We start from the raw sequence: 23,454 nt of genomic DNA on the forward strand, positions 1-23,454 counted from the left end.
GTTATTTATTTTTTCTCAGGTACTCTGAACGCAGTAACACCAAATGTGTCGGCATCACGATTGAGACCAGACCGGACTACTGCCTGAAGAGACACTTGAGTGACATGCTGGCCTACGGTTGCACCAGACTAGAGATCGGCGTACAGAGTGTTTATGAAGATGTGGCTCGTGATACCAACAGGTCAGAGTTGGCTGCTTTTAATATGAAGGACTTTAAATGGAGGAGCCGTAGAGTGAAGATAAGTGTTAGGTATTTGGTTAAACTTGATCATGGGATGTTAATTCACATAACATCAGTGTTAAGACTCATTTTGTTCCAACAGTTTCTGTCTCATGTTGGTAATTGCAGTTTACTCGCTTGATTATGTGTCATTTAGGAATCACTTCAAGGCATTAGGAGATTTAGCAACTATGCTAATTACACTATACTTACACCCTTTGGTGTAGTTGCAAGCACTTTGCTGAAGGACACAGTGGGATTTTACCAGAGACCTTTTTAACCATTAGCCTCAATATTGAGATATTTCTAGATCTATATCAGATTGTGCAATTGAAAATCATGATTAATTGGAAAATCAGTTTTATTTTACCCAGCTGTATGACCACACAAAGTTCAGTCCTATAAAACTTAGGATGATATTCCATTTGTAACTGCATGTATCTTTTCATATTGACTTTATGTTCTTTTTCCAGGGGACATACAGTTCGGGCTGTGTGTGAATCTTTCCAGCTTGCGAAGGATGCCGGTTTTAAAGTTGTAGCCCACATGATGCCAGACTTACCCAATGTCGGCATGGAAAGAGATGTGGAGCAGTTTATAGTGAGTACTTCCTGGATCACTTTAATTCTGCAGCATTCATCTCTCGCACCCAACACAATGTAAGAATGGCAGAATGATTCATAGGCAGCTAAAGTATGGAATCATATCAAATTTTTGGGTGTATTACTTTTCAAAATATTTGGTGTGAAAATACTCTGTAGAAAACAAATCTTAAAGGGATAGTTCACCTAAGAATGAACATTCTCACCCTCATCATTTACTCACCCTCATGTTTCAAGCCTGTATGACTTTCTTGGGATGTTTAGCAGAATGTAGAATCGAATGCTATATTTTGAGTTTTTTTACTGTGAGGAACAAATTTTTGTATTCACTAATAGTCTTTGGTGTTATTCACATTCATACTTTAATACTTTTATTCAGTATGCATTAAATCGATCAAAAGTGACAGTAAAGAAATTTATGTTTCAATTTCAGATAAATGCTGTTCTTTTAATTTTATTTTAAATAATATCTCACAATATTATAGTTTTTACTGTATTTTTGATCACATAAATGCTGCCTTGATGAGCATAAGAGACTTCTTTCAAAAACATAAAAAAGTTTCCATTTCCAAATTTTTGAATTATAGTGTATATTCAAATATGTGCAACAAGACATGTCACGGCAGGTTTGATGTCAGGGATGTCAAACATCACTTTGAATATACACATTTAATTCAAACTAGTGAGATTTTCAGTGAATAACAACTTAAATTTTAGTCTGTTCCTCACACAAAGTAATTGTATGCCTTCATAAGACTTGTAATATAGCACACAAGTAGTATAGACTACATTTATGATACATTTATGGTGATTTTTGACATTTTTGGAGAGACAGCATTGAATATTCTGCTAAATGTCTCATTTGGTGTTTCCTTGAATAAAGAGAGTCATGCAGGTTTGTAGGAAATATGGAAATAATGAAAAAAATAATAATTTCAAGATCCTTTCAAAAGTGTTAATTCAATAATCATGTTTGAAAGGATTTCTTCAAATAAGGTGCAAATGTACACTTCAAAAGGATTATGGGAACTTTTGTAATTTATGGTCTTCATACTTATAACTGTTTATTCTGTAAGCTCTTTTAATGTAAATGAACTGAGGAGCTGAGAGACAGACAACTGATTCCTCATGCACAGGTTTATCTCTGTCTACCTCACAGGTTACGCAGGTGGTTTACAAAATGTCATTTTCATCAACTAAAAGAGTCCAATTAATCAACGTTTCTGTGAAATAGCTGTTGGGATATCCAAAATTTCCATATTACTTTCGGGTGCTCTATTAATTTTGACACTTGAAGTAGAAGGAACTACTGAGTCATAGTCATCATCAAGCAGACTGCCCAGAGGTATTAGGACAAAAATTAGATTAGAGAAATGTTGCTCCTTTATAAAAGTTTGAAGTAAAAATAAATAGCAAAATGAATATTACACAGCCCTAGGTTACAACGTGAAGAGGCAAACAAGAGGTTATACACAAGACGTACAGTAAGGGAACACAATAACACGACTATCCCAAGGAAAATTTCACTATTATCGGGTGCAGTAGCTAATTGTCACATAGCGGGAATGATGGGTGAATGTAAATGAAGTGGGGAGTGATGTGCCATGGCAGGCTGCTCTTTTATGGCCCCTGTCAGTGTCCAGCTGTGACGCATTGGTTCGCATTATCAGGGGCTTCATTACGTGAAGTGAATAGAGCATTCATTATGGTGGGTTTCATTACTGAGGCATGGAGATCCAATCAGTGACTGCGCTCTGGAACCCATTCAAAGTGCTTCTCTGTGAAAGACTGTATTAAACACCAACTGGGAGCTATCCAGGTTCCAACAGGTTTCTTTGATGTCTTAAGTGAATGCTGTCAGTGCTCAATCTTGGGAGTTTAGCGATTTTAAAGCATGTGATTATTTCCCATTAGGAGAACAGAAGAGCCTAGAATGAAGTGAGTGACATTAATGTTGCATAAGAAACATCATGATTAACTGAGTGCCATTATATAAATAATATTTTGCATTAACAGTCACATAAATGCCACTTAACTGTAGAAGAGAACCATTAACTTTTTATTGCAAATCATCCAGTCTCTAGAGTCTATGAAGGCATGTGTCTCTAAAGCTAAAAGTCTTCACTTAGATTTTTACATTGTTGTACCAAGCCCACATTACACCTACCTCATTTCCCCTTGGGAGGCTCTTTTCGCCTCCACACTGCTGCAATCAACTGACAGCTCCAAAATATTTGGACAGCAACACCATTTGTACTCTATTTGTACAATTTGTAATTGTAGAATTGCAATTAGAGGCTAATAGAGCAAACAATCTACTTTATTTTAAAATAACCTCTCTTTTTTACACTTTTGTCGAATTTTTTTGTCCTCTCTTTAAATGTTAGTCAAAGTTTCTTGTACTAGAAAAACAGAATTGTGTATTCTGAAGAAATAAAATATTACCAGTGCAATTATTTTAACAAGAGCACTTAATAGGGAAATAAACTTATATATTTCCCTTTCTGCTTCTTTTTGTCACAGCTCAGGAAAGTCCCAATAAAGGGTTTGGAATTTTACACAACAATCGTTTGTGCATGATCTTTGCCATGACATTATTTCCTGTGGCTCAAAAGTAGGGATGCACTGATATTAAAGTTCTGGCTGATACCGATAAGAAAATTAGTTATTATCATGCTATCATTAACCATTTAATGACTGATAGTAAAATTCTGGTTGATACCGTTAAGATTAATTATATGATACCGTTAATTATTTTCATGCTATGGGTGTTAACCGATAAATGGCCAATATTAAAAAGTCTGTCTGATACTGAGAAGATGATTAATTATTTTCATGTTATGGCTGTTAACCGATAAAGGACCGATATTCTGGCTGATTCTGATGATTAATTTTTTCATGTTATGGCCATTAACTGATAAATGGCCGATAGTAAAATTCTGGCTGATACCGATAAGATGATTAATTATTTTCATGTTATGGCCGTTAACCGATAAAGGACCAATATTCTGGCTGATTCTGATAAGATAATTAATTTTTTCATGTTATGACCATTAACTGATAAATGACCGATATTAAAATTCTGGCTGATACCGATAAGATGATTAATTATTTTCTTGTTATGACCATTGACTGATAAATGACCGATATTAAAATTCTGGCTGATACCGATAAGATAATTAATTATTTTCATGTTATGGCCATTAACCGATAAAGGACCAATATTCTGTCTGATTCTGATAAGATAATTCATTTTTTCATGTTATGGCCGATAAATTACCGATATTTATTAAAATTCTGGCTGATACCGATAAGATGATTAATTATTTTCATGTTATGGCTGTTAACCGATAAACGACCAATATTCTCACTGATTCTGATAAGATGATTAATTTTTTCATGTTATGGCCGTTTACTGATAAATGGCCGATAATAAAATTCTGTCTGATACCGATAAGATGTTTAATTATTTTAATGTTATGGCCATCAACTGATAAATAGCCAATATTAAAGTTCAGTACTATTTTATATAAATAAATTAAAAATAAAATGCTTAAAACTGAAATCATTTAAATTGCTAAATCATTTAAAAGCGAATTTAGGCATCACAACATTATGAAAACAGTATAAAAATGTATATTCATTCTAAGATTTGCTGAAGATTATATTTAGCAATGTTTATTAAATTATTAGCATTATTTGTATTTCTGTACCCTCTTTAGTTAGGAACAAGACACCCCTTCTTTCTTATCTGTAGATTTGGGTCGGCATGACCATATCCATTCCTGTCATTTTGTTTTTTACTTCATATTCCTGACCATGTTGTTACCTTTTCTAATTACCATGAAACGTTTTTACCGTGTACCAGGACCCATATGAAATGCAACACTTTGTGCAATGTTTTGACGATAATCAGCTCATTGCTTTGCTGATTTGCCTCCTAATTCCTTCAGCATTTTATTCGGATCCATTTTACGCATAAATTTCAATGTCCATTAAATCGTCTCACTTCACGCACCTGTTGTGATATCTTCATGATAGAGAGCCATTAGTAGGCAGTGTGTCCGAGCGAGAGAGAGAGAGATTAATGGCTCTGGAAGGTGGTCTCTGACCCCACCGCTATCAGCTCCGCCACCATGTGCCCACACAACCTCACCTGTGTCACCCATCGGCAGCGCTCGGCTAGTTTATCTCACCTAACCTGCTTTCTCTGATGCTCGTGCTCTCCTCTTCCCCTCCCACTTGCTCGCTCACTCTCCGTCACGCCTCTCCCCACCTTTCGAGACGGGGACCTGACGGCGCTATCTCAGGATGAGTGTGCGGTGGAAAGGAGCGTGGCTTGGTGATAATGGAATCCCATTACTGGCTCGTCCGACTCTCACTTCTCACTTATCAGACTGTGTGCAGGCTTCCCTCCCTACATAATAAAAATAACACTCAGCGTAAATATATAACACAAAGTCTCATTTCATTTGACTCTTAGAGTAAGGAGAAGCTCAAACCGCAAGGCTAGTCGTGACTCGAGTAATCCGTCGTTTCAGTTTGCCTTTGAAAGGCAACTGTTTTTGTTTGTTTGCACTATTTAGAGTCGCTGTATAGTTTAGACCCATGCAGTCACTGTTTAAATGCACCAGTGTCCAGTCCAATGATTCGCTAGTATGTCAGGAACTTGGACAGTTCCAATTAAATGACCATTGGCAGTGTCTCTTTGATTGTAATGGTTTCGTTTCTAAATGTGCTGCGTGAACCCTGAGGTTTTCAAAGTGATGGGTAAAAAAAAAAAAAAAAAATCCCAGCACTATTACGTGTTAAGTAACAGACGTAAGCAGGATCAGTGACGGAAGTCATGAGTCTTTATTTAGCAGTTTACCAATTCTTGAACTCGTGAATGATGTTATATCCCAATTACGTTTGATCCATTAAGTGAAATGAATCAGTATTATAATCAGTATTGTAAAAAGAGTACAAAGCATACCAGCATGCAAGCTGAGTATGCTTATATTCTACTTAAAATTATCATGAATCTCATATCTTCAGCTTCTAATTTCCGTTAAGAGATATCTTCAGTGGCAACAGTTCAGAAAAAGATTAAAAGTTTGATAACTGGTAAAAGATATCTTTATTATTTTGTGCTATAATGATTTGTGAAGTGTGTTAGAGCCAGCAGATGCCACTAATTAGTGGTAGCAGTGTGACTGATATTATGCATACATATCATAAATAATTTCATTTTATTATGGCAAATGAGATATGAAACTTGCAATATAGTAAGTTATATATTGTATGAAACTGCTTAAAGGAACACTCCACTTTTTTTGAAAATAGGCTCATTTTCCAACTCCGCTAGAGGTAAACAGTTGAGGTTTACCGTTTTCGAATCCATTCAGCCGATCTCCGGGTCCGTCGGTCTTAGTACACGATGTAACTACAGAAGTTTTAAATAGGAAAAATATTGAAACTCTTTGGTCATTTTTTAACGAGATGCTAACGGTCTAATCAGATTCAATGAACTATGTTAAGCTATGCTAAAAGTGGTACCGCCAGACCCGGAGATCGGCTGAATGGATTCGAAAACGGTAAAACTCAACTGTTTAACTTTAGCGGAGTTGGAAAATGAGCCTATTTTTAAAAAAAGTGGAGTGTTCCTTTAAATTAAAAACATATTTTACACAATATTTACACAATTCACCAGTAAAAAATGGAATTGAAAATGTTTTTTATGCATTGGCATTTATTGCTCTTTAGTGCTCTCATTAGTGGTCCTAGATAAATGAGTCTCATGTAAGCACTGCTCTGCAAAAACATCTCTCATCTCTGTCCCAGGAGTTTTTTGAGAACCCTGCATTTAGACCAGATGGGCTCAAACTTTACCCTACGCTGGTGATTCGAGGCACTGGACTGTATGAGCTGTGGAAAACGGGCCGCTATAAGAGCTATTCTCCCAGTGCATTAGTGGACCTGGTAGCACGAATACTAGCATTGGTCCCACCATGGACTCGTGTGTATCGTGTACAGAGGTAAGAGGGACTTAACGTTACAGTTTTCTAGATACTACCTTTCAGAGTTAGAGCTGACCTTTATGTTAAAGTGCGGTCAGGTTTTCTATTCAATTAAAAATGTGAGAGAGTAAATGCACAAATGTGAATTTCTCTTTCTGACCTATGAATTCATATTATGAAAAGAGTATCTAAACATCATAAATTGACCTCACAAACATGGAAAAAGCTAATTATGAACGTCACTTTGAACATGTTATGGCTGATTATTAGGCAATATTAACATTTTTACTATTTTGTATAAATAAATTAAAATACTAAAAACTAAAACCCATCATTGAATTAATAAAGTGAGTTTTAGTATAACAGCACTTTAATGTGCTATTTGAAATAGTAACACTTTAAAATAAGGTCACATTAGTTAATGTTAGTTAAAATATTATCTAACTTTAACAATTAAGCAATAAAAAAAAATTTGTTACAGCATTTATTCATCTTTGTTAACGTAAGTAAATAAAAATACAACTGTTTATTGTTATCTCATGTTAACTCTGGTCCATTAAATAAAATGATTTTAATAATGTATTGCTAAATGTTGAAGTTAACTAAAAAGTATTAACTTTAAAAGTATTTTTCATTGCTGGTTCATGTTAACTTGTGTTCTTAACTGTTTTTAACAAATGGATTCTTACTGTAAAGTGTTACCGAAAAACGAATATTCATTTTGAGATTAGTTAAAGATTACATTTAACAGTGTTGAATTTGTGTTTTTAAAGATTAACTTGAGCATTAAATGATGGCAAAGGTAATTTAAAAATTTAAAAATAGAGGAAATGAGCATTAACAGTCAAATATCCAATATAATTTGATAATGATAAATAACAAAACTCTAATATCAGTAACCGATATGGTACTGATGTATCATGCATCCCTAATTTATTATTTATTCAAAACAGAAGCATTTCTTGTTGCCCATATTCATTCTAGTGTGACCAACATTTAGTTTATAAATGGTTTTGAAGAAAAGTCTGATAATCTGTGTCATTTTTCAGGGATATCCCCATGCCATTGGTGAGCTCTGGGGTGGAACATGGAAATCTGAGAGAGCTGGCATTGGCCAGAATGAAAGACATGGGCACTGAGGTAACATTAAATCTTTATCATTTAATTTGTTTGCTATATGAGTTCAAATCTATTAATTACAATCCATGTTGTTGACTCCTGCAGTGTAGAGACGTACGAACCAGAGAAGTGGGCATACAAGAGATTCATCACAAAGTTCGACCATATCAGGTAATTCATGTTCATCGTCAGCGATTAGCAGAAACTTGTTAAAGCATGTACAGTTATCAACAGAAAGAGATTCATTGCTCTCGTAGGTCGAGCTGATCCGCAGAGACTATGTGGCTAATGGGGGCTGGGAGACCTTCCTGTCTTATGAGGACCCCGAGCAGGACATTTTAATTGGTCTCCTGCGTCTTCGCCGCTGCTCACCACAATCCTTCCGGCCCGAGTTGAAGGGTGGCGTGTCCATTGTTCGGGAGCTGCATGTCTACGGAAGTGTGGTCCCTGTCAGCAGCCGAGACCCCAGCAAGTTCCAGCACCAGGTAAAGACACCTTATTTCTGACAGTAGCACAAGGCAGAAACTGCTTTAACTTGATTTTACATTTAACTCTTTCCCCGCCAACTTTTTTTTAAGTTGCCAGCCAGTGCCAGCATTTTTGATCATTTTCACAAAAGTTTCATGGCCCCCAGAATATTTTGTTGTATGAATTTCTGAACATTCAATATATCAAAAGAAAGAACAAAGCCTCTGCTTAAAACAAAAAAAAAAGTTTTTTTTTTTTTTTTGTTTTTTAAAAACGTTTTATTCTAGCTTCAATCATTCTTTTTTTTAATCAACATTTGAATGTGGGAAAGTTTCATAAAAAAGCAACATTTTGAGCAAAAAGCTGAGAAAATTAAGTTTTTGTCTAAGACTACGTCTGGATCGGATTCACAACGATGATCAAAACACAGATGGAGTAGATCGAGTCCATCAACCCAAAGCTTGCACAGTCCTATACCTCTTCCTGGGTTGACATTTCATTCGGTAACGTTAGGCAGTTTTGATTTATACGCCATTTAATGTTGATGATCGCGTTATTTTACATATGCATCTGCTTACATATGCCGTCGCTTGTTTCTGCTTCTTCTTCGCCTGTGTTTTGATCAGGAGATTCAGTACTCTTTCAGAAGATGTGTAATAGCGCCCTCTACCATATAACAGTGAAAACACGGAAAGCCAGAAAATTACGTCAATGGCGGGGAAAGAGTTAAAGTACACTATGTAACTTTTTAGCCCTCCTGTGGTTAAAAAACAAAACTGCATGCATTTTGTGGAAGAACAATATTTTAGTTGTTTGCTTGTGCATGAACATGACCCTTCACAATAGATAACGCTTTATAATGAACTCTGTTAGAGTGTTCATTGTAAAATGAACAACATATGGCAATTTATCTGTTCAGTAAAATATCTTACTCACCTGTTCAGTAATAAAAACATAATCTCCACTTTGCTTTTACAACATTTCAAATCCCTCAGTTCTCGCCATGTCTTAAAAGCCAAGCCAATGTTGATTCCGGTTTTATTACGCGCTCTGTCGCATTCTCTTTTTGCCAGCAAACTGTTCTCTGTTCGGCATCTTTTAAAAATGGGTGATTCCCCGGAGGTTCGAGATTTAGCTCCATTTACAGATATGATGAGACACGCACGGGCGAGTGACGTATGTACACAATTTCCTGCAAAAACCATCCCGCTAGGTCTTAAATATAAACACTCATAATAGGCTTACCCTAGTAAATCAGAGTAAGACAAAAACATGTTGTGGAAGAAGGATTTATGTATTGACTTGTTTCAATTTTGGACAAAATAAAGTTACATTGTGCACCCTTAATGATGTCTGATTCCTCATGAAGGTCTCATTACCAAAATGTTGAATTAAAATAAGAATAAAAGCAATAATAGCAGTGTGCAAGTTTCATCTGTTTTTGTTAGTTTATGATTGATTTAAGTAGTTGCGGTGGCATGTCATCTACATTAATGATGGTTAAAAGTGTATATTGAAAAACATTTCCTCTGGTGTGAGAGCTCGAGATGAATGTGTAAATTTCTCAGAATGCCTATTTTATTTTTATTTAAGGCATATTTTTTCCCATTTATTGTACGTAGTCTCACTGACTTGCATTCTCATATGTTCTCTTCCCCCCGTGTGCATTTGTAGGGTTTTGGGATGATGTTGATGGAGGAGGCCGAGAGGATAGCCAGGGATGAACACGGCTCGGGCAAATTGGCTGTTATCTCAGGTATCAAAAATATTCTCAGCGTTAACGGAAATGGCGCTTTCATTTTGTTGGTTCTTCTCTTGCCCTCGCTTGAAAAGAATGAATAGGAAATTTTGACATGCACCTCCCCAAATCAGCTGCAGGATGGAGATAACAGCAATTGGAAAATAAATGAAAATCTGCATTCATATTATTCTGGCTGTGACTATTTAATACTTGTCTGACAAGGAAAGCAAAGCATCAACAGTAGAGTATATTGGACATACAGTGGGGTTCAAAAGGCTGACAGTACATTCAGAGTTTCTCTTTTTTGTAATTTTACTGTGTTTCTTGCTTTAAATATTTTGAATCTGGCAACATTGGCTGAAATTATGGTTCCTCTCACTGACTGAACATAAAAGGGTGATATTTTTTTCCTTGAGTCAGAGCAAATTCATTAATATCACAAGATATACAAGTAATATAAATGAATATATTTTAAAATTTAATATGTTGTGATGACAACTGAATTTTCAGCATCATTACTCAGTCTTCAGTGTCACATGATCCTTCAGAAATTATTGTAATGTGCTGATTTGGTGCTCAAGAAACGTTTCTTATTATTATCAATGTTGAAGACAGTTGTGCTGCTTCATATTTATGTAGAACTGTGATCTTTTTTATATAATTATTTGATTAATAGAATGTTAAAAAATGACATTTATTTGAAATATAAATCTTTGTAACATTATAAAAGTCTTTACTGTTACTTTTGATCACTTTAATGCATCCTTGCAAACTAAAATCATCAGTTTCTTTCAAAAAATCTTACTGATGCCAAACTTTTGAATTGTTGTGTATTTTGTTTAACCCAAGTAAAACAATGGTACTTCGAAACCATGTTAAAGGGTTAGTTCACCCAGAAATGAAAATTCTGTCATTAATTACTCACCCTCATGTCGTTCCACACCCGTAAGACCTTCGTTCATCTTCGGAACACAAATTAAGAGATTTTTGATCAAATCCGATGGCTCAGTGAGTCCTCTATTGCCAGCAAGATAATTAACACTTTCAGATGCCCAGAAAGTTACTAAAGACATATTTAAAACAGTTCATGCGACTACAGTGATTCAACCTTAATGTTATGAAGCAACGAGAATATTTTTTGTGCGGCAAAAAAACAAAATAACGACTTTATTTAACAATATCTAGTGATGGGCGATTTCAAAACACTGCTTCATGAAGCTTCGAAGCTTTACGAATCTTTTGTTTCAAATCAGTGGTTCAGAGCGTGTATCAAACTGCCAAAGTCACGTGATTTAAAATGAGGCTTCGTAACTTCATTAATGTTTCGTGGGGCGTGACTTTGGCAGTTTGATACACGCTCCGAACCACTGATTTGAAACAAAGGATTCGTAAAGCTTTTTTGGCTTTTTCAAATTTACATGTTTTAGTCCAAATAACATTCTCCATGGTGCTTCCATTAGAGGGTGGAAAAATTGGGAAAAAAAGGTTTTCTACTATAATTCTTAATTTTTGGTCATATGTTTGTTTCAGGTGTCGGAACGAGGAATTACTACAGAAAAATGGGTTATGAACTGGAGGGGCCGTATATGGTGAAAAACCTTTACTGAAGCAGAGAGGAATTCAAACCAAGATGCATCATATTCCCTGGACAATTTCGTCTGACATGCAGGACACCGATTTTAAAGGCATCTTTATACCCCACCAATAATTGGACTGGGCATGAGGACTAGAGAGGGTGTGTGTGGTCAGCACAAAGCAAACTGCACTATTCTGTTACATGCCAGCCAAAGAGAGTTTTCTGTACATGTTTTGTTATGAAGACCATGATGAGTATCAGTGTTTGTTAGAAATGTACAACATTCTCCCTTGGCCTTAGCTCCCATTTTACAGAGTTCTCTCTCCAGTATACTTGCCAGTGCATTTACTTCTCTGGGTTAACACTCATTATTTTTTCGTCACATTATTTTCGGTTTCTACTGACAACTTTGGACATAAAGGAGAAAAAAAGCTGCTGAGGCTCTCAGCTATCTGTTATGAAAGCACATATTTTTCATGTGGATTTGGGAGGGAGAAATAATTTATGCTTGCAGCTTAGCGCATTTGATTAATCCACCATTTTTCCTGTTCTTTTAATTCTGAAGATGGATTAATTGCATTTTCATGTTTTCTTGGCTTTGCATGAAAAGTGTTCATCTGGTCATTTTTTATTGTTAATAAAAGATATTTATCCAGGATTTCAGTTATCACATGATTGTACATTGTCATAAATCGCATGTTGGCACGAAGGCAGGCGATTTGGATGAAGTTGAATAGACATAATACAGCCATCACTGAACATTCAAAGGAATTAATGGGTAAGAAATCATCTGCGGTGGTCTCCTGTCCGACTCAGATATGAAAAACTGTCACCAAAATGATTGAAATTCAATTGCCTCTATTTTTGACAGAATGAAAAGTTCACTGGAACTACTCTGCTGCATTTTAGTGTCTGTCACCACACCACCAATTTCTGAGAAATGTCCAGCGTGGCGAGACTCTCCTCCACAGAAGACCTCATGATATGTCTGCTGATGGGTTTTTACTGCTTCATTTGACATCGCAATACCCGATTATATCGCTGTCTCTGCCTGTGAGTCAAGGTGTCAGGCGAATGATGTCCGACCGCGCTTTAAAGCTAAGCTCAGAGGTTTGTCATAAAAGAAATGGTTTCCAATAAACGGCAAGATGTTGTTTTGCCGCCACCACCCCACAATAAAGTGATGATTTAACAATCGTTGATATCGTAATTTCCCAGCACAGACCTTTTGTTATGACTTTAATGGCTTAATAACCTCACGATTAAAACAATGAACAGTGACACTGTGTCATCCTAAACACAAATCAGCAGCTTTCACTAAATCTTAGGAAGTTTTAACCAGACAATCCCGTAGTGGATTTTGTTAATTAAACTGGCTCATTGCGGTCATTATTCCTCGTGAGTGAAGTCTTGGGCTACCAATGCAGAATTAATACTGCTGTAGCCAATGATGACCTCAGAGAAGGCTGCGTTTAGATAATGTGCATATTTCGACACCGAGGTCAAGATGAGCCATCGCAGTGTTTCATTTGCAAACCAGCGATGCGTGAGGAAAAGGGCAAAGTGTCTCTAGAGATGGAAATGTCACAGATGAGATCCACTTAGAAGGATTCTCAGATGCGTTATATTATTGCCGGTGAAGCTCTAAGGTTTCGAAACCCTCTGTGACCCTTTAACACTCTTTAAAGTCGTTAATATTCAACTTTGCCATTATTATTGCCCTTCATCAACTCAACACTGCTCTTTGTCTTGATCACAGAGATCTGTTAAAAAAAATATCTGTCTTACAAAAGGTTTTTCATTTTCTAAACCTGAAAACTATTGGACACATACTACAAATACAGCCACATATCATTAATATCCATCACAAAGGGAGACTTTAATTTCCTGTAAAAGATGGAGTACTTTCCCAAACCAAAAAGCCATCTGAAGCATCCTGCCATACAAACAAAACCAACTACAAGACTGGCCACTAAAGCGGCAGAAACCAAGACGGTCTTGTCTGTGGAAAACAGGCGATGTGAATGATTGATACGTGTGCCATCTTTCACAGATACACATTAGGGGAAACCGAATTATTTCCCTTCCTATCTAGATGTTGAACATGCGTCACCAGCTAAGAAACTTCAAAGGTTTCGGTCATTTTGACTTTCTATAATTACACTGCCGCTTCAAAGTGGCGATTTGTGGTGTGACCGTTCTGAATGCATCGTTTGCTGCATCTGACAACACGACTGAAACAGATTATGATTGGCTATCCTTATAAGCATGAAGGCTGTGTTATGTTTTCTACAGATAAAGCAAGTTTGGACTTGGAAGAGATGTTCTTCACACAGTATTGTATTGTTTCACTTGTTTGTATTGTTCTTTAGTAGTCTTCTAAATAAATACATAAAATAACATTTTAATCATTGAAAACACCACAAAATAGAGCAATATCTGAGTTATATTAATAGGGCTGCAAGATGTTGAAGAAAAACACGACATGATAATGCTTTAATTCTGTGAAATTAAATTATATTTAAAAACTGTAAATTATATTAGTAACGTGAATGTTTTAAAGGGTTAATTTACCCAAAAATTAAAATAATGTCATTTATTACTCACCCTCATGTCGTTCTACAGCCGTAAGACCTTCATTCATCTTTCGAACACAAATTAAGATATTGTTGATGAAATCCGATGGCTCAGTGAGGCCTCTATTGAGAGCAAAGCCATTCAAATGCTCAAGGTCCATTAATGTACTAAAAACATATTTGAAACAGTTCATGTGAGTTCAGTGGTTCTATCTTAATATTATAAAGCGACAAGAATACTTTTTGTGCGCCAAAAAAACAAAATAAAGACTTTTTGTCTATATGGGCCGATTTCAAAACAATGCTTCAGAGCTTTACAAATTGAATCAGTAAATCGGAGCGCCAAAGTCACGTGATTTCAGCAGTTTAACCGTTTGATAGGAGATCCGAATCACTAATTCGAAACAAAAGATTCATAAAGCTCAGAAGCTTCATGAAGCAGTGTTTTGAAATCAGCCTATACAGATATTGTTGAAAAGTCATTATTTCGTTTTTTTTTGGCACAGAAAAAGTAGTCTTGTCGCTTTATAATATTAAGATAGAACCACTGAACTCACATGAACTGTTTCAAATATGTTTTTAGTACCTTTATGGACCTTGAGAGTTTGAATGGCTTTGCTCTCAATAGAGGCCTCACTGAGCCATCGGATTTCATCAACAATATCTTAATTTGTGTTCGGAAGATGAATCTTACGGCTGTAGAACGACACGAGGGTGAGTAATAAATGACATTTTCATTTTTGGGTGAACTAACCTTTTAAGTTCTATTTAACAAAATAAAGCATCACTACAACTTCTGAATCATGTGAACAGCAGTGTTTACAGCAGCATTACATAAAAAAAAATATTTTTAGCAATGTAAACAAACAATTAAAATACCACCAACTCTTTGACAAGTATATAATTATATACACTTTTTGTAGTATTAAAATCATTGTTTATCGCAAGCAGTTGCGATATTTCAATATATCGTGCAGCCCTATATTCTAATTGCATTGAAATTATAGTACAATTCATAAAGCATCATATAGTAACAGATACACAGCCCTAAATGAAAATGCAAGGCAAGTAACACATAAATCTATTTTTTTAAGTCTCAATTTCCAACTGGACGAACAGTACCACATCTGTTCGATAACTTTTATTGGCTTCATCTTCAAGTTATTCAGTAGACTGGTTGTTAGCATGCTGCTCTGAGATCAGTGCAGCTCTATGGCATGCCGGACCCTCTTCTCCAGCTGGTCTGCAGTGGGCCGGGCGTCAGGGTCAGAATCAAGCATGTCCAGCAGTAGCTCGCACATAGCGTGGTTTGGAGGCGGCGGCAGCGGCGGAGCACGTCTTGCCCTCATAGGGATGGTCAACTGCAGGTCGGGATTCTGACACAGCGCTTCACCTAATGGGGTGAGCCAGCGGCCTCGCATTACATATGCACCTAGAAAAACAATAAACAGGAAACTCTGTTATGCTTAAGCAGGAAATGTTATGCTTAATCAGTTTTGAAGCATTTTGTGAAACAGGTCCTTCATTCATTCCTGTGAGGAGTTTCCTTTGATCTCTGCATTTGAATTTGCCCTGTTCATTATAGTTCATCACTAAAAAGCGGCAACAAAAACAAACCAATGCATTTCTTCAAAGCACATATCTTACCTAGCACAAATTCATTATTATTCACAAAACTTCAAGGCATACCCACCACACTGAGAGGTTAATGAGAGGAAATATGTTAATTGCCCTTATATAAATAAGCTATGACATCTGACCTTTTTGTATGCCTGCTAGCAGCACAGAAAGTCGCTGGGTTTGAGTAATTACGGAGGACTGCCTGAATAGCTTATGCACTCCATTGAAAACCTGCGTTCCCAGACCACTTCACATTATCTCAGTTATTACGCATTAAGTTAATGGGCTACTATGTCAAGCACTCAACAACAAGGCTTTCTCACTGATCTAAAGTGGTCCGGATGAAGTAAGCAGTAAGAGGAGTAACCAAAATAGCCACCTGCCTGCCAATGCTAGTGAAATGAGGCTCTGAAAACTGTGAATGTCTATTCCTGTTCCTATTTTTATTCCCATTCCTGTGAAGTAGCTGTGACAATCACAAGATGGTGAGTTTTATATTAATCAGCCATCATAATACCTCATTTACTGCATATTCAAGTTCCTATTTCATTTTAATCATAAAAATACATGCATCATGGATCCAGATTGATTAAGTAACAAAGACAAAGACCTTAAAAACATTAAATGGGTAATGCTAAATGAGCCAAAGTATTTTCCCCCCTCGACTTACCCAGTTGTTCTTGATTGGTGCCATCTTCTAGGAAAATGATTCTCTCCAGCACAGCCCAGAAAAGCACACCCACAGAGAAGATGTCAGCCTGGGCTGTGTAACTACGGCCTGCCCAAACTTCTGGAGCCATGTAGAAGTCTGAGCCGCAGGTAGAGGAAAGAGCCAGTCTATTCTGGACACCATCTGTAGGATTGTCCACCATCTTACTGAGGCCAAAGTCTGCCACCTGTAATACATGAGGAGGGAGGTAACATGTTGTTAATAACTAGAATCATCTTTCAGACATGGGGTTATATTAATATATTAATTATATTATTTTATTAATATTAATTTACACATTCATATTAAAGGGTTAGTTCACCCAAAAATGAAAATTCTGTCATTAATTACTCGCCCTCATGTCGCTCCACACCCGCAAGACCTTTGTTCATCTTTGAAACACAAATTAAGACATTTTTGATGAAATCCGAGAGGTATATGACTCGTCCATACACAGCAATTTAACTACCACTTTCAAGGTCCAGAAAGGTACTAAAGACATTGTTAAAACAGTCGACGTGACTACTGTTCAACCTTAATTTTATGAAGCGACAAGAACACTTTTTGTGCACAAAAACAAAACAAAAATAACAACTTTATTCAACAATATCTTCTCTTCTGTGTCATTCTCATACGTTGTTTATGTCCGACTCCTACTACTTTATTGGCCGGCTCCTGTGTCAGCATCACACGCAAAGCTGCTCACGTGATCAGCTTTGGCCAATACTGGCCATTTGGACGTAAACACGGATCCTTCACTGTGCTTACTGCGGCAACTGCGTAAGGATAATGACAGGGAAGAGAAGAGATTGTTGAATAAATTCGTTATTTTGGTTTTGTTTTTGCGCACAAAAAGTATTCTTGTAGCTTCATAAAATTAACGCTGAACCACCGCAGTCACGTCGATCTGTTTTAATGATGTCTTTATTAGTACCTTTCTGGACCTTGAAAGTGTTGATTATATTGCTGTCTATGGACGAGTCATATACCTCTCGGATTTCATCAAAAATATCTTAATTTGTGTTCCGAAGATGAACGAAGGTCTTACGGGTGTGGAAAGGGTGAGTACTTCATTTTTGGGTGAACTAACCCTTTAATTTAACAACTATTAAAATTGTTGTTTTAAATATATATTTTGTATAATATAAAATTTTTGTTTTTAAATAATTATGTCTACAAAACCATTTATATCTATTTAAATCATGTCTTTGTCTCTGCAATAGCTGTCTCATTCAGTTCCACTGAATGAGAAACGTATTCAAAAAATCTTGTTTAATATTATTGAAAATAGCAGACAAGACTACAGTAAAGTCTCAGATATACTTGCAATGGAAAATATTGTAAACTACAAAAGCACTTATTTTAACACTTAAAAATAGAAGTTCATGTCCTTTTTCTACAACTATAGACAACTCTAACTCTAGATAAGCCCAAGGCAACTTATTATCCACATTGTGCGATGCCTAATATTTGACTGGATTTAGGGCACAATGGATCTGTCGCTTCAAAGCACACTACATTGATTGTCTCTACATGCAATGAAACGTAAAAAAACTCATTATTTGAAACTTTGGAAGAATGGATTTTAAGATAATCCAATTCAAACTTTATCTGTAAGGTGATTGTTTTGCTAGACCTTTTTCGTTGATGCTGACAAACCCAGTCTTTGTATTGATTAACAGAAAAGGCTCAAAGGGTTCAGGGACATTTTGTGACTATACACAAGTCATTTGTGGGGGGAAAAAACAGCAATATTCCAAATGCATTCTTATCGTCTTTCCATCTTATAAAATGTTCTCTGGGCACTCTAAATTGTGAATAGTTTTTATATTGTAGGGGAACACCAAAGCCTTCTGTCTATGTATAGCATGCAAATTCAAGTACTTTGTTATTTATCACAGTCAAGTTATAAGTGGAACAATTTTCATGCCTACAGACTAATAAAAATTAAATAAAAAGGGAAGGCGGTAGAAAAAAAAAAAAAGACAATGTGGCTCCATTAGCAATATAGGCTATTTCAAAAGCAACATGAAAGCATGTAAAAATGCAAATCAGGCCCATGACAATTGCACTTAGTTTGACTCCAAATACTTCATAAGCCATGAGCACTGAGCATTTTAACCAGTATTTTTGTTTGTTCGAAGTAGATGTTTGTAAAAGTTGATATAACAACGTATTTTTAGACTGCATCCTTTTTGTACCTTCATGACCGGTCCTGCTTTAGTAAGACAGACAAGAACATTATCTGGCTTTATATCACGGTGCACTATTCCATGCCTGTGCAGGAACGTAATGGCACTGCTAAGCTGCTGAACCACCGCATGGTTGCACTCAGCATCCGGCGGCCTGGACAGAATGTACTGGTTTAAATCCCCTCCCTCGCAGTACTCCATCACCAACCAAAAGGCAAGGCAGCGCCTGGGAACCTCCTCTGTGGACATCAGCCTCCTCTTTGACCTGGAAGGATTCCTTATTTGGGTTTTCGAGTCTTTGTCCACCACTTTCCCTTTGAGAACACTCTCCACCAAATCCAATGGCAGCTTCCCTGATCTTAGGGGCTGCAGTGTTCTAGGTCCAGTCTGTAAGAGGCAGTTGTATAGAGCGATGACATTGGGATGGTTGCGTGCAGTGATTCTCATAGCCCAGAGCTCCTGCAGGTACAGCTCGATACTCTCCGGGCTACAGCATGGTAGACGTTTAATGGCCACTGTGTCACCCCTCTCGCCCCACCAGCCAGTCTCTGTCACGCGTCCCTTGAAGACCACTCCATAGCTGCCCCGTCCCACTTCTTGTTGCAAAGTGTAGATATCATCCATCCTATCAGCCTTTGTTGTTCACTGCATCAAATGCAAGATTCACTGGTATTCGCAGGTGTTGTTTTATTCCATTGTTCTGATATTACAAGCAAAAAAAGCAGTACAATAAAATTAAATTACAATAACTACAAAAGAATGCAAATGATCCTTGAGCGGCTATATATACAGTATATGTATGTATATATATGTATGGGTATATATGTATGTATGTGTGTATATATGTGTGCATATATACACATATATATATATGTGTGTGTGTGTGTGTGTGTGTGTATACACACACACACACACACACATTTAAATGTAAACGTAAACAAAGTCCTTTAACTAATCAACACAATTGTTTACAGTTCCTACTGATAACACAAGATTAAATTAACTTTACTATATAAATATTTGTCTTTACAACAACAGAGACATAGACGCCATCAAATTATTAAACTACTTTAGCATTTCCACTCCTGTTGCTTTTTGTCTTTTAGTCAATAATGTGAATAAACTTACCCATTAAATCGTGTCAAATGGAAAGTGTACTTATTCAAATGTTTTTTGTTTGTTTTTCATCCACATATAATTAATATAAAAACGTATTGTCAGTGTGCGATCTAAAAGCACTCATAATACAACTCTAACTTAAACAGCATTTCCGTAATAACACTTCCGTATTTTTTTAGATCTTCGCGCGTCTAGTTGTGTTCTGCGTTTCTATTGGTCAATGTCGTTGCAGATGACCGCGTTCACCAATAAGATAGGAGAACGTCAAAGTGACCATTGAAACTTTTCAACAAGGCTCGTCCTATGGGCTCGTCTTGATAAAAATCTTTTAAAGGCCGTTAGTGTTTGAAAATGAAGAAACGTAATGAATAGTTTTGTAACATTACTATTTATTAGTTTTGTCAGGTTTTGCGTGTAATTTGGTTTGGCTTGATAATCATAACAGCGCAAGCCCATTACACTAATCTGTTTGAAACCCAGTTAAATTGTATAGTTTGAAAAATTATATATATATTGTGAATTCTACTTTCTAAACTTAAAATTCAATATAATCATATTTTTATTATAGCTTGTGAGTGAGCACAACAAAACTAAGCATACATTCAGACAAGACGCAGCAACATAATGAAGGTAGGTTGAGCTAGTCAGATCAAGAGTAGCCTACATATAAATATCAGGTCGGGGCAAGTTGTCACATGTACATTTATACAATTTGTTGGTCAAAACAGTTATTTGACATTTCAGTACATTTCCTGTTACATTGTTGCTGGTACGATTTAGCTAAAAATCCTAATGTTATGCTGTTTAGGCTCCATTATGACAACTTACCCCATAATAGGCATGTTCTCACAAAGTTGTTTTGTTTTGTTTTTCCCTTGGGGCAATAACAGAGGAAATGTTCAATAATTTCTTTCTTTCTTTCTTTCTTTCTTTCTTTCTTTCTTTCTTTCTTTCTTTCTTTCTTTCCTACCAGAATCAAGGATTATCCAACTTTAAAAGTGGGATTAAAAGAGTTATTTTATAGCAATTTTGTGTTAAAAGCACTAAAATCCTCCATAAGAATCTAAGTCCTTGCAACTTTTAAAATGTCATAAAAATCCCTGACACAAGTCTAAAGTTACCTAAATGTCAGGCACAGATAAGGAAACCTCTATGATAACACAAGAACATCCGCTGACTATCTGAACAGGCTGTCACTCCCATTCTCACATTACAGAAAATACTCTACCAATTATTTTCTTCTTATTTTACTTCTAACTATAGCAGCACCTACATTATGTCTAACCAATGACCAATGAATTTCTCATTCCTCATCCAGTCAGTGTCTTGAGATATATTCTTGGCTCAGTATTTGTGTGCTATGTTTTATCTAGTCCTTCCAGAACTAAATCATTTTGTGTTGATTTTCTATAGCCTTGATTGAAACTTCCTTCAAAGTTCAATCTCTCTCACCCACTGGCTTTATATTTCTCACATTTTCTAATATATTGAGCTATGTCTTTGGGTTATTCTGCTGAAATCAATTAAGTGTCTAGTATTAATAGTCATCATTGAAAATTATTGCCAAGGGCTTCCCATAAACCATAGTAGTGTCTCACATAGACGTGGACAAGCCTCAGTGCTCTTCATCGCCTCATATAACAGTAAAACTTTGCCCTGGAATGATGAAGGGAATGAAACAACATTGACCAGAGAGGCCCCCCAATCATTCTGTGTCACAGAGGTGAATAAGCCCGCTCGTATAATTGCATATCTTGCATAGAACTGACTTCAATCTTACTCAGAGGTTGTCTCTCACCACAATACATTCAGGTGCTGGTTCTGTTATTCAGCCACTGCTGTAATATGATATGGCACAGAATCTGATGAGTTCCTCTGTAGCGGCAAGGCGCATTTCTGATTGTCTGTGTATAATATCTAATTCCAGACTTACTGTATGGAACAGTATGCAAATGCATGGGACAGGGACTCAGGTGATGGGTTATTTTGGTTGTTTATTATTTAGGAACGAGTTATCAAAGACTGAATATTGGACGCATCAAATTAATAATTGTGATGCTTATTGTTTGTTCATTTCGTCAGTGGCACAAATGCATGACACATGCTTTTTATAATCACTATGTGCATTTAGAGATTAATTACAAATCAGGATTTGTGTTTATTTTTGCATCTAATCCATGTTATTTAACAGCCTCTGAAATGACATGATTAGGGAGATCAAAGCAAGCTATTGTTACTTAAAGTGTGCTCTTATCCAGACCTATATTAGCTACTGGTCTTACCCAAATTAGTTTATTTTTCAACAGGCTTTTTCTAATGCTGAACCACTTACAATTAAAATGTGCTCATTCTAAGTAATTATCAGCTAGAACACAATGTTACAGTATTTCAATTTTCCCCAATGCTTTGGCTGAAGTAGGTAGGGTTTTTTTTGTGTGTTTTTGATGGCTTGCATGCTTATATATGCTCATTATGTAAGATCCCAACATCCCTGCTGGAAAGACCAGGGCCTATACCATGATGGTAGTTGAGCAAACTCAGGGTTACAGGATTAGTTTCAAGCTGACAAAACCAGACCAATTCAATCAGGCTTCGTTTGTACCATGACGTTGATCATCAACTTTCACTGTCAACTCAGGCTTTGATCTTGAGTTCACGGAGAGCGTGCACATGAAAGTGTGACACCAGTAGTGAACAGCCAATCCCATGCCTTGAAACTTAGCAAAACTGCAATTCACTTCTCACGAGAGACTCAAAGCAATTCAGTTATCTCTTCAGCTGAAGATTAAGAGATTGAACAATATGAAGTACATAAATGTATTTAAACAGAAAGAAAAAATATCTTGCTATATTAGTGCAAGTGAAAGTTGTGTACAGAGCATGTAAGCTCAGATGTAGTCATTTTTAATGATTTATCTATCTACTGATTCCAAATCTTATATTATATATTATCTGTATGTATTTATATTCATTTAAACTAAATGCTTAATAATAATTGTTAAACTAAAATTGCTCATGTGCAATGGATTAGGGGTATAATAATTCTATAAATAATATATTAATCATATAAAATAATTATAATAAATAATCATCGCTATAGCCAGACAATTTTGTCTTTAAAAATCTGTAACTATGTTGTGACCTTTAATTTGGAGCAAGAGAAACTGGGGGAGCTCACAGCTTTTTGGTCCAATTTCAGTTTGAGATCTCTTACACAGAACCTGCCCCGGAGCAGGTTAGCTGTGCAGAGTACGTTACTATGGTGATGAACACCGCTAAAATCCGAGCCACTTTAATGGTGCCTAAAACCCAGGGTTGGCACAAATTAAACTGAAACATACCTGGCTAACCACTTAAACCACAGCTTCATGGTATAGACTATAGGTTCAAGCTGGTTTATGCTGGTTTGGTGCTGGTCTACCTGGTTTTGAATCTGAATTGAAATTGGCAAACAGGGTGCAGAATTCCAATTTGAATTTGAATTTAAGTTCTTGTTTCAGTTTCATGGATTTT

At 36.3% G+C, this 23,454-nt stretch overlaps 2 protein-coding genes across 3 annotated transcripts in view; one reads left to right on the forward strand and one right to left on the reverse strand.

The window, feature by feature from the left end:
- The window catches only part of elp3 (elongator acetyltransferase complex subunit 3), a 75,594-nt gene extending 63,211 nt beyond the window's left edge, over positions 1-12,383 (forward strand). For both annotated transcript variants that reach the window (XM_051874184.1, XM_051874182.1), the window contains exons 8-15: positions 20-181; positions 694-820; positions 6,646-6,839; positions 7,871-7,961; positions 8,046-8,111; positions 8,198-8,425; positions 10,083-10,164; positions 11,680-12,383. In XM_051874184.1, coding sequence (XP_051730144.1) covers positions 20-181; positions 694-820; positions 6,646-6,839; positions 7,871-7,961; positions 8,046-8,111; positions 8,198-8,425; positions 10,083-10,164; positions 11,680-11,756 — 1,027 coding nt within the window. In that variant the 3' untranslated portion in view covers positions 11,757-12,383. The remainder of the gene's footprint in view (positions 1-19; positions 182-693; positions 821-6,645; positions 6,840-7,870; positions 7,962-8,045; positions 8,112-8,197; positions 8,426-10,082; positions 10,165-11,679) is intronic.
- Positions 12,384-14,063: 1,680 nt separating this feature from the next.
- si:ch211-63o20.7 (Serine/threonine-protein kinase pdik1l-B-like) lies at positions 14,064-20,109 on the reverse strand. Its single transcript, XM_051876328.1, has 4 exons — positions 19,951-20,109; positions 18,832-19,522; positions 16,592-16,817; positions 14,064-15,733 (listed from the first exon to the last, which is right to left on the reverse strand). Exons 2-4 carry the CDS (start codon positions 19,444-19,446, stop codon positions 15,501-15,503), a joined length of 1,074 nt encoding a protein of 357 aa, XP_051732288.1. The 5' UTR covers positions 19,447-19,522; positions 19,951-20,109; the 3' UTR covers positions 14,064-15,500.
- Positions 20,110-23,454: the final 3,345 nt, after the last annotated feature.

This window comes from Ctenopharyngodon idella, chromosome 20, assembly GCF_019924925.1.
Source record: "Ctenopharyngodon idella isolate HZGC_01 chromosome 20, HZGC01, whole genome shotgun sequence".
Taxonomy (NCBI): domain Eukaryota; kingdom Metazoa; phylum Chordata; class Actinopteri; order Cypriniformes; family Xenocyprididae; genus Ctenopharyngodon; species Ctenopharyngodon idella.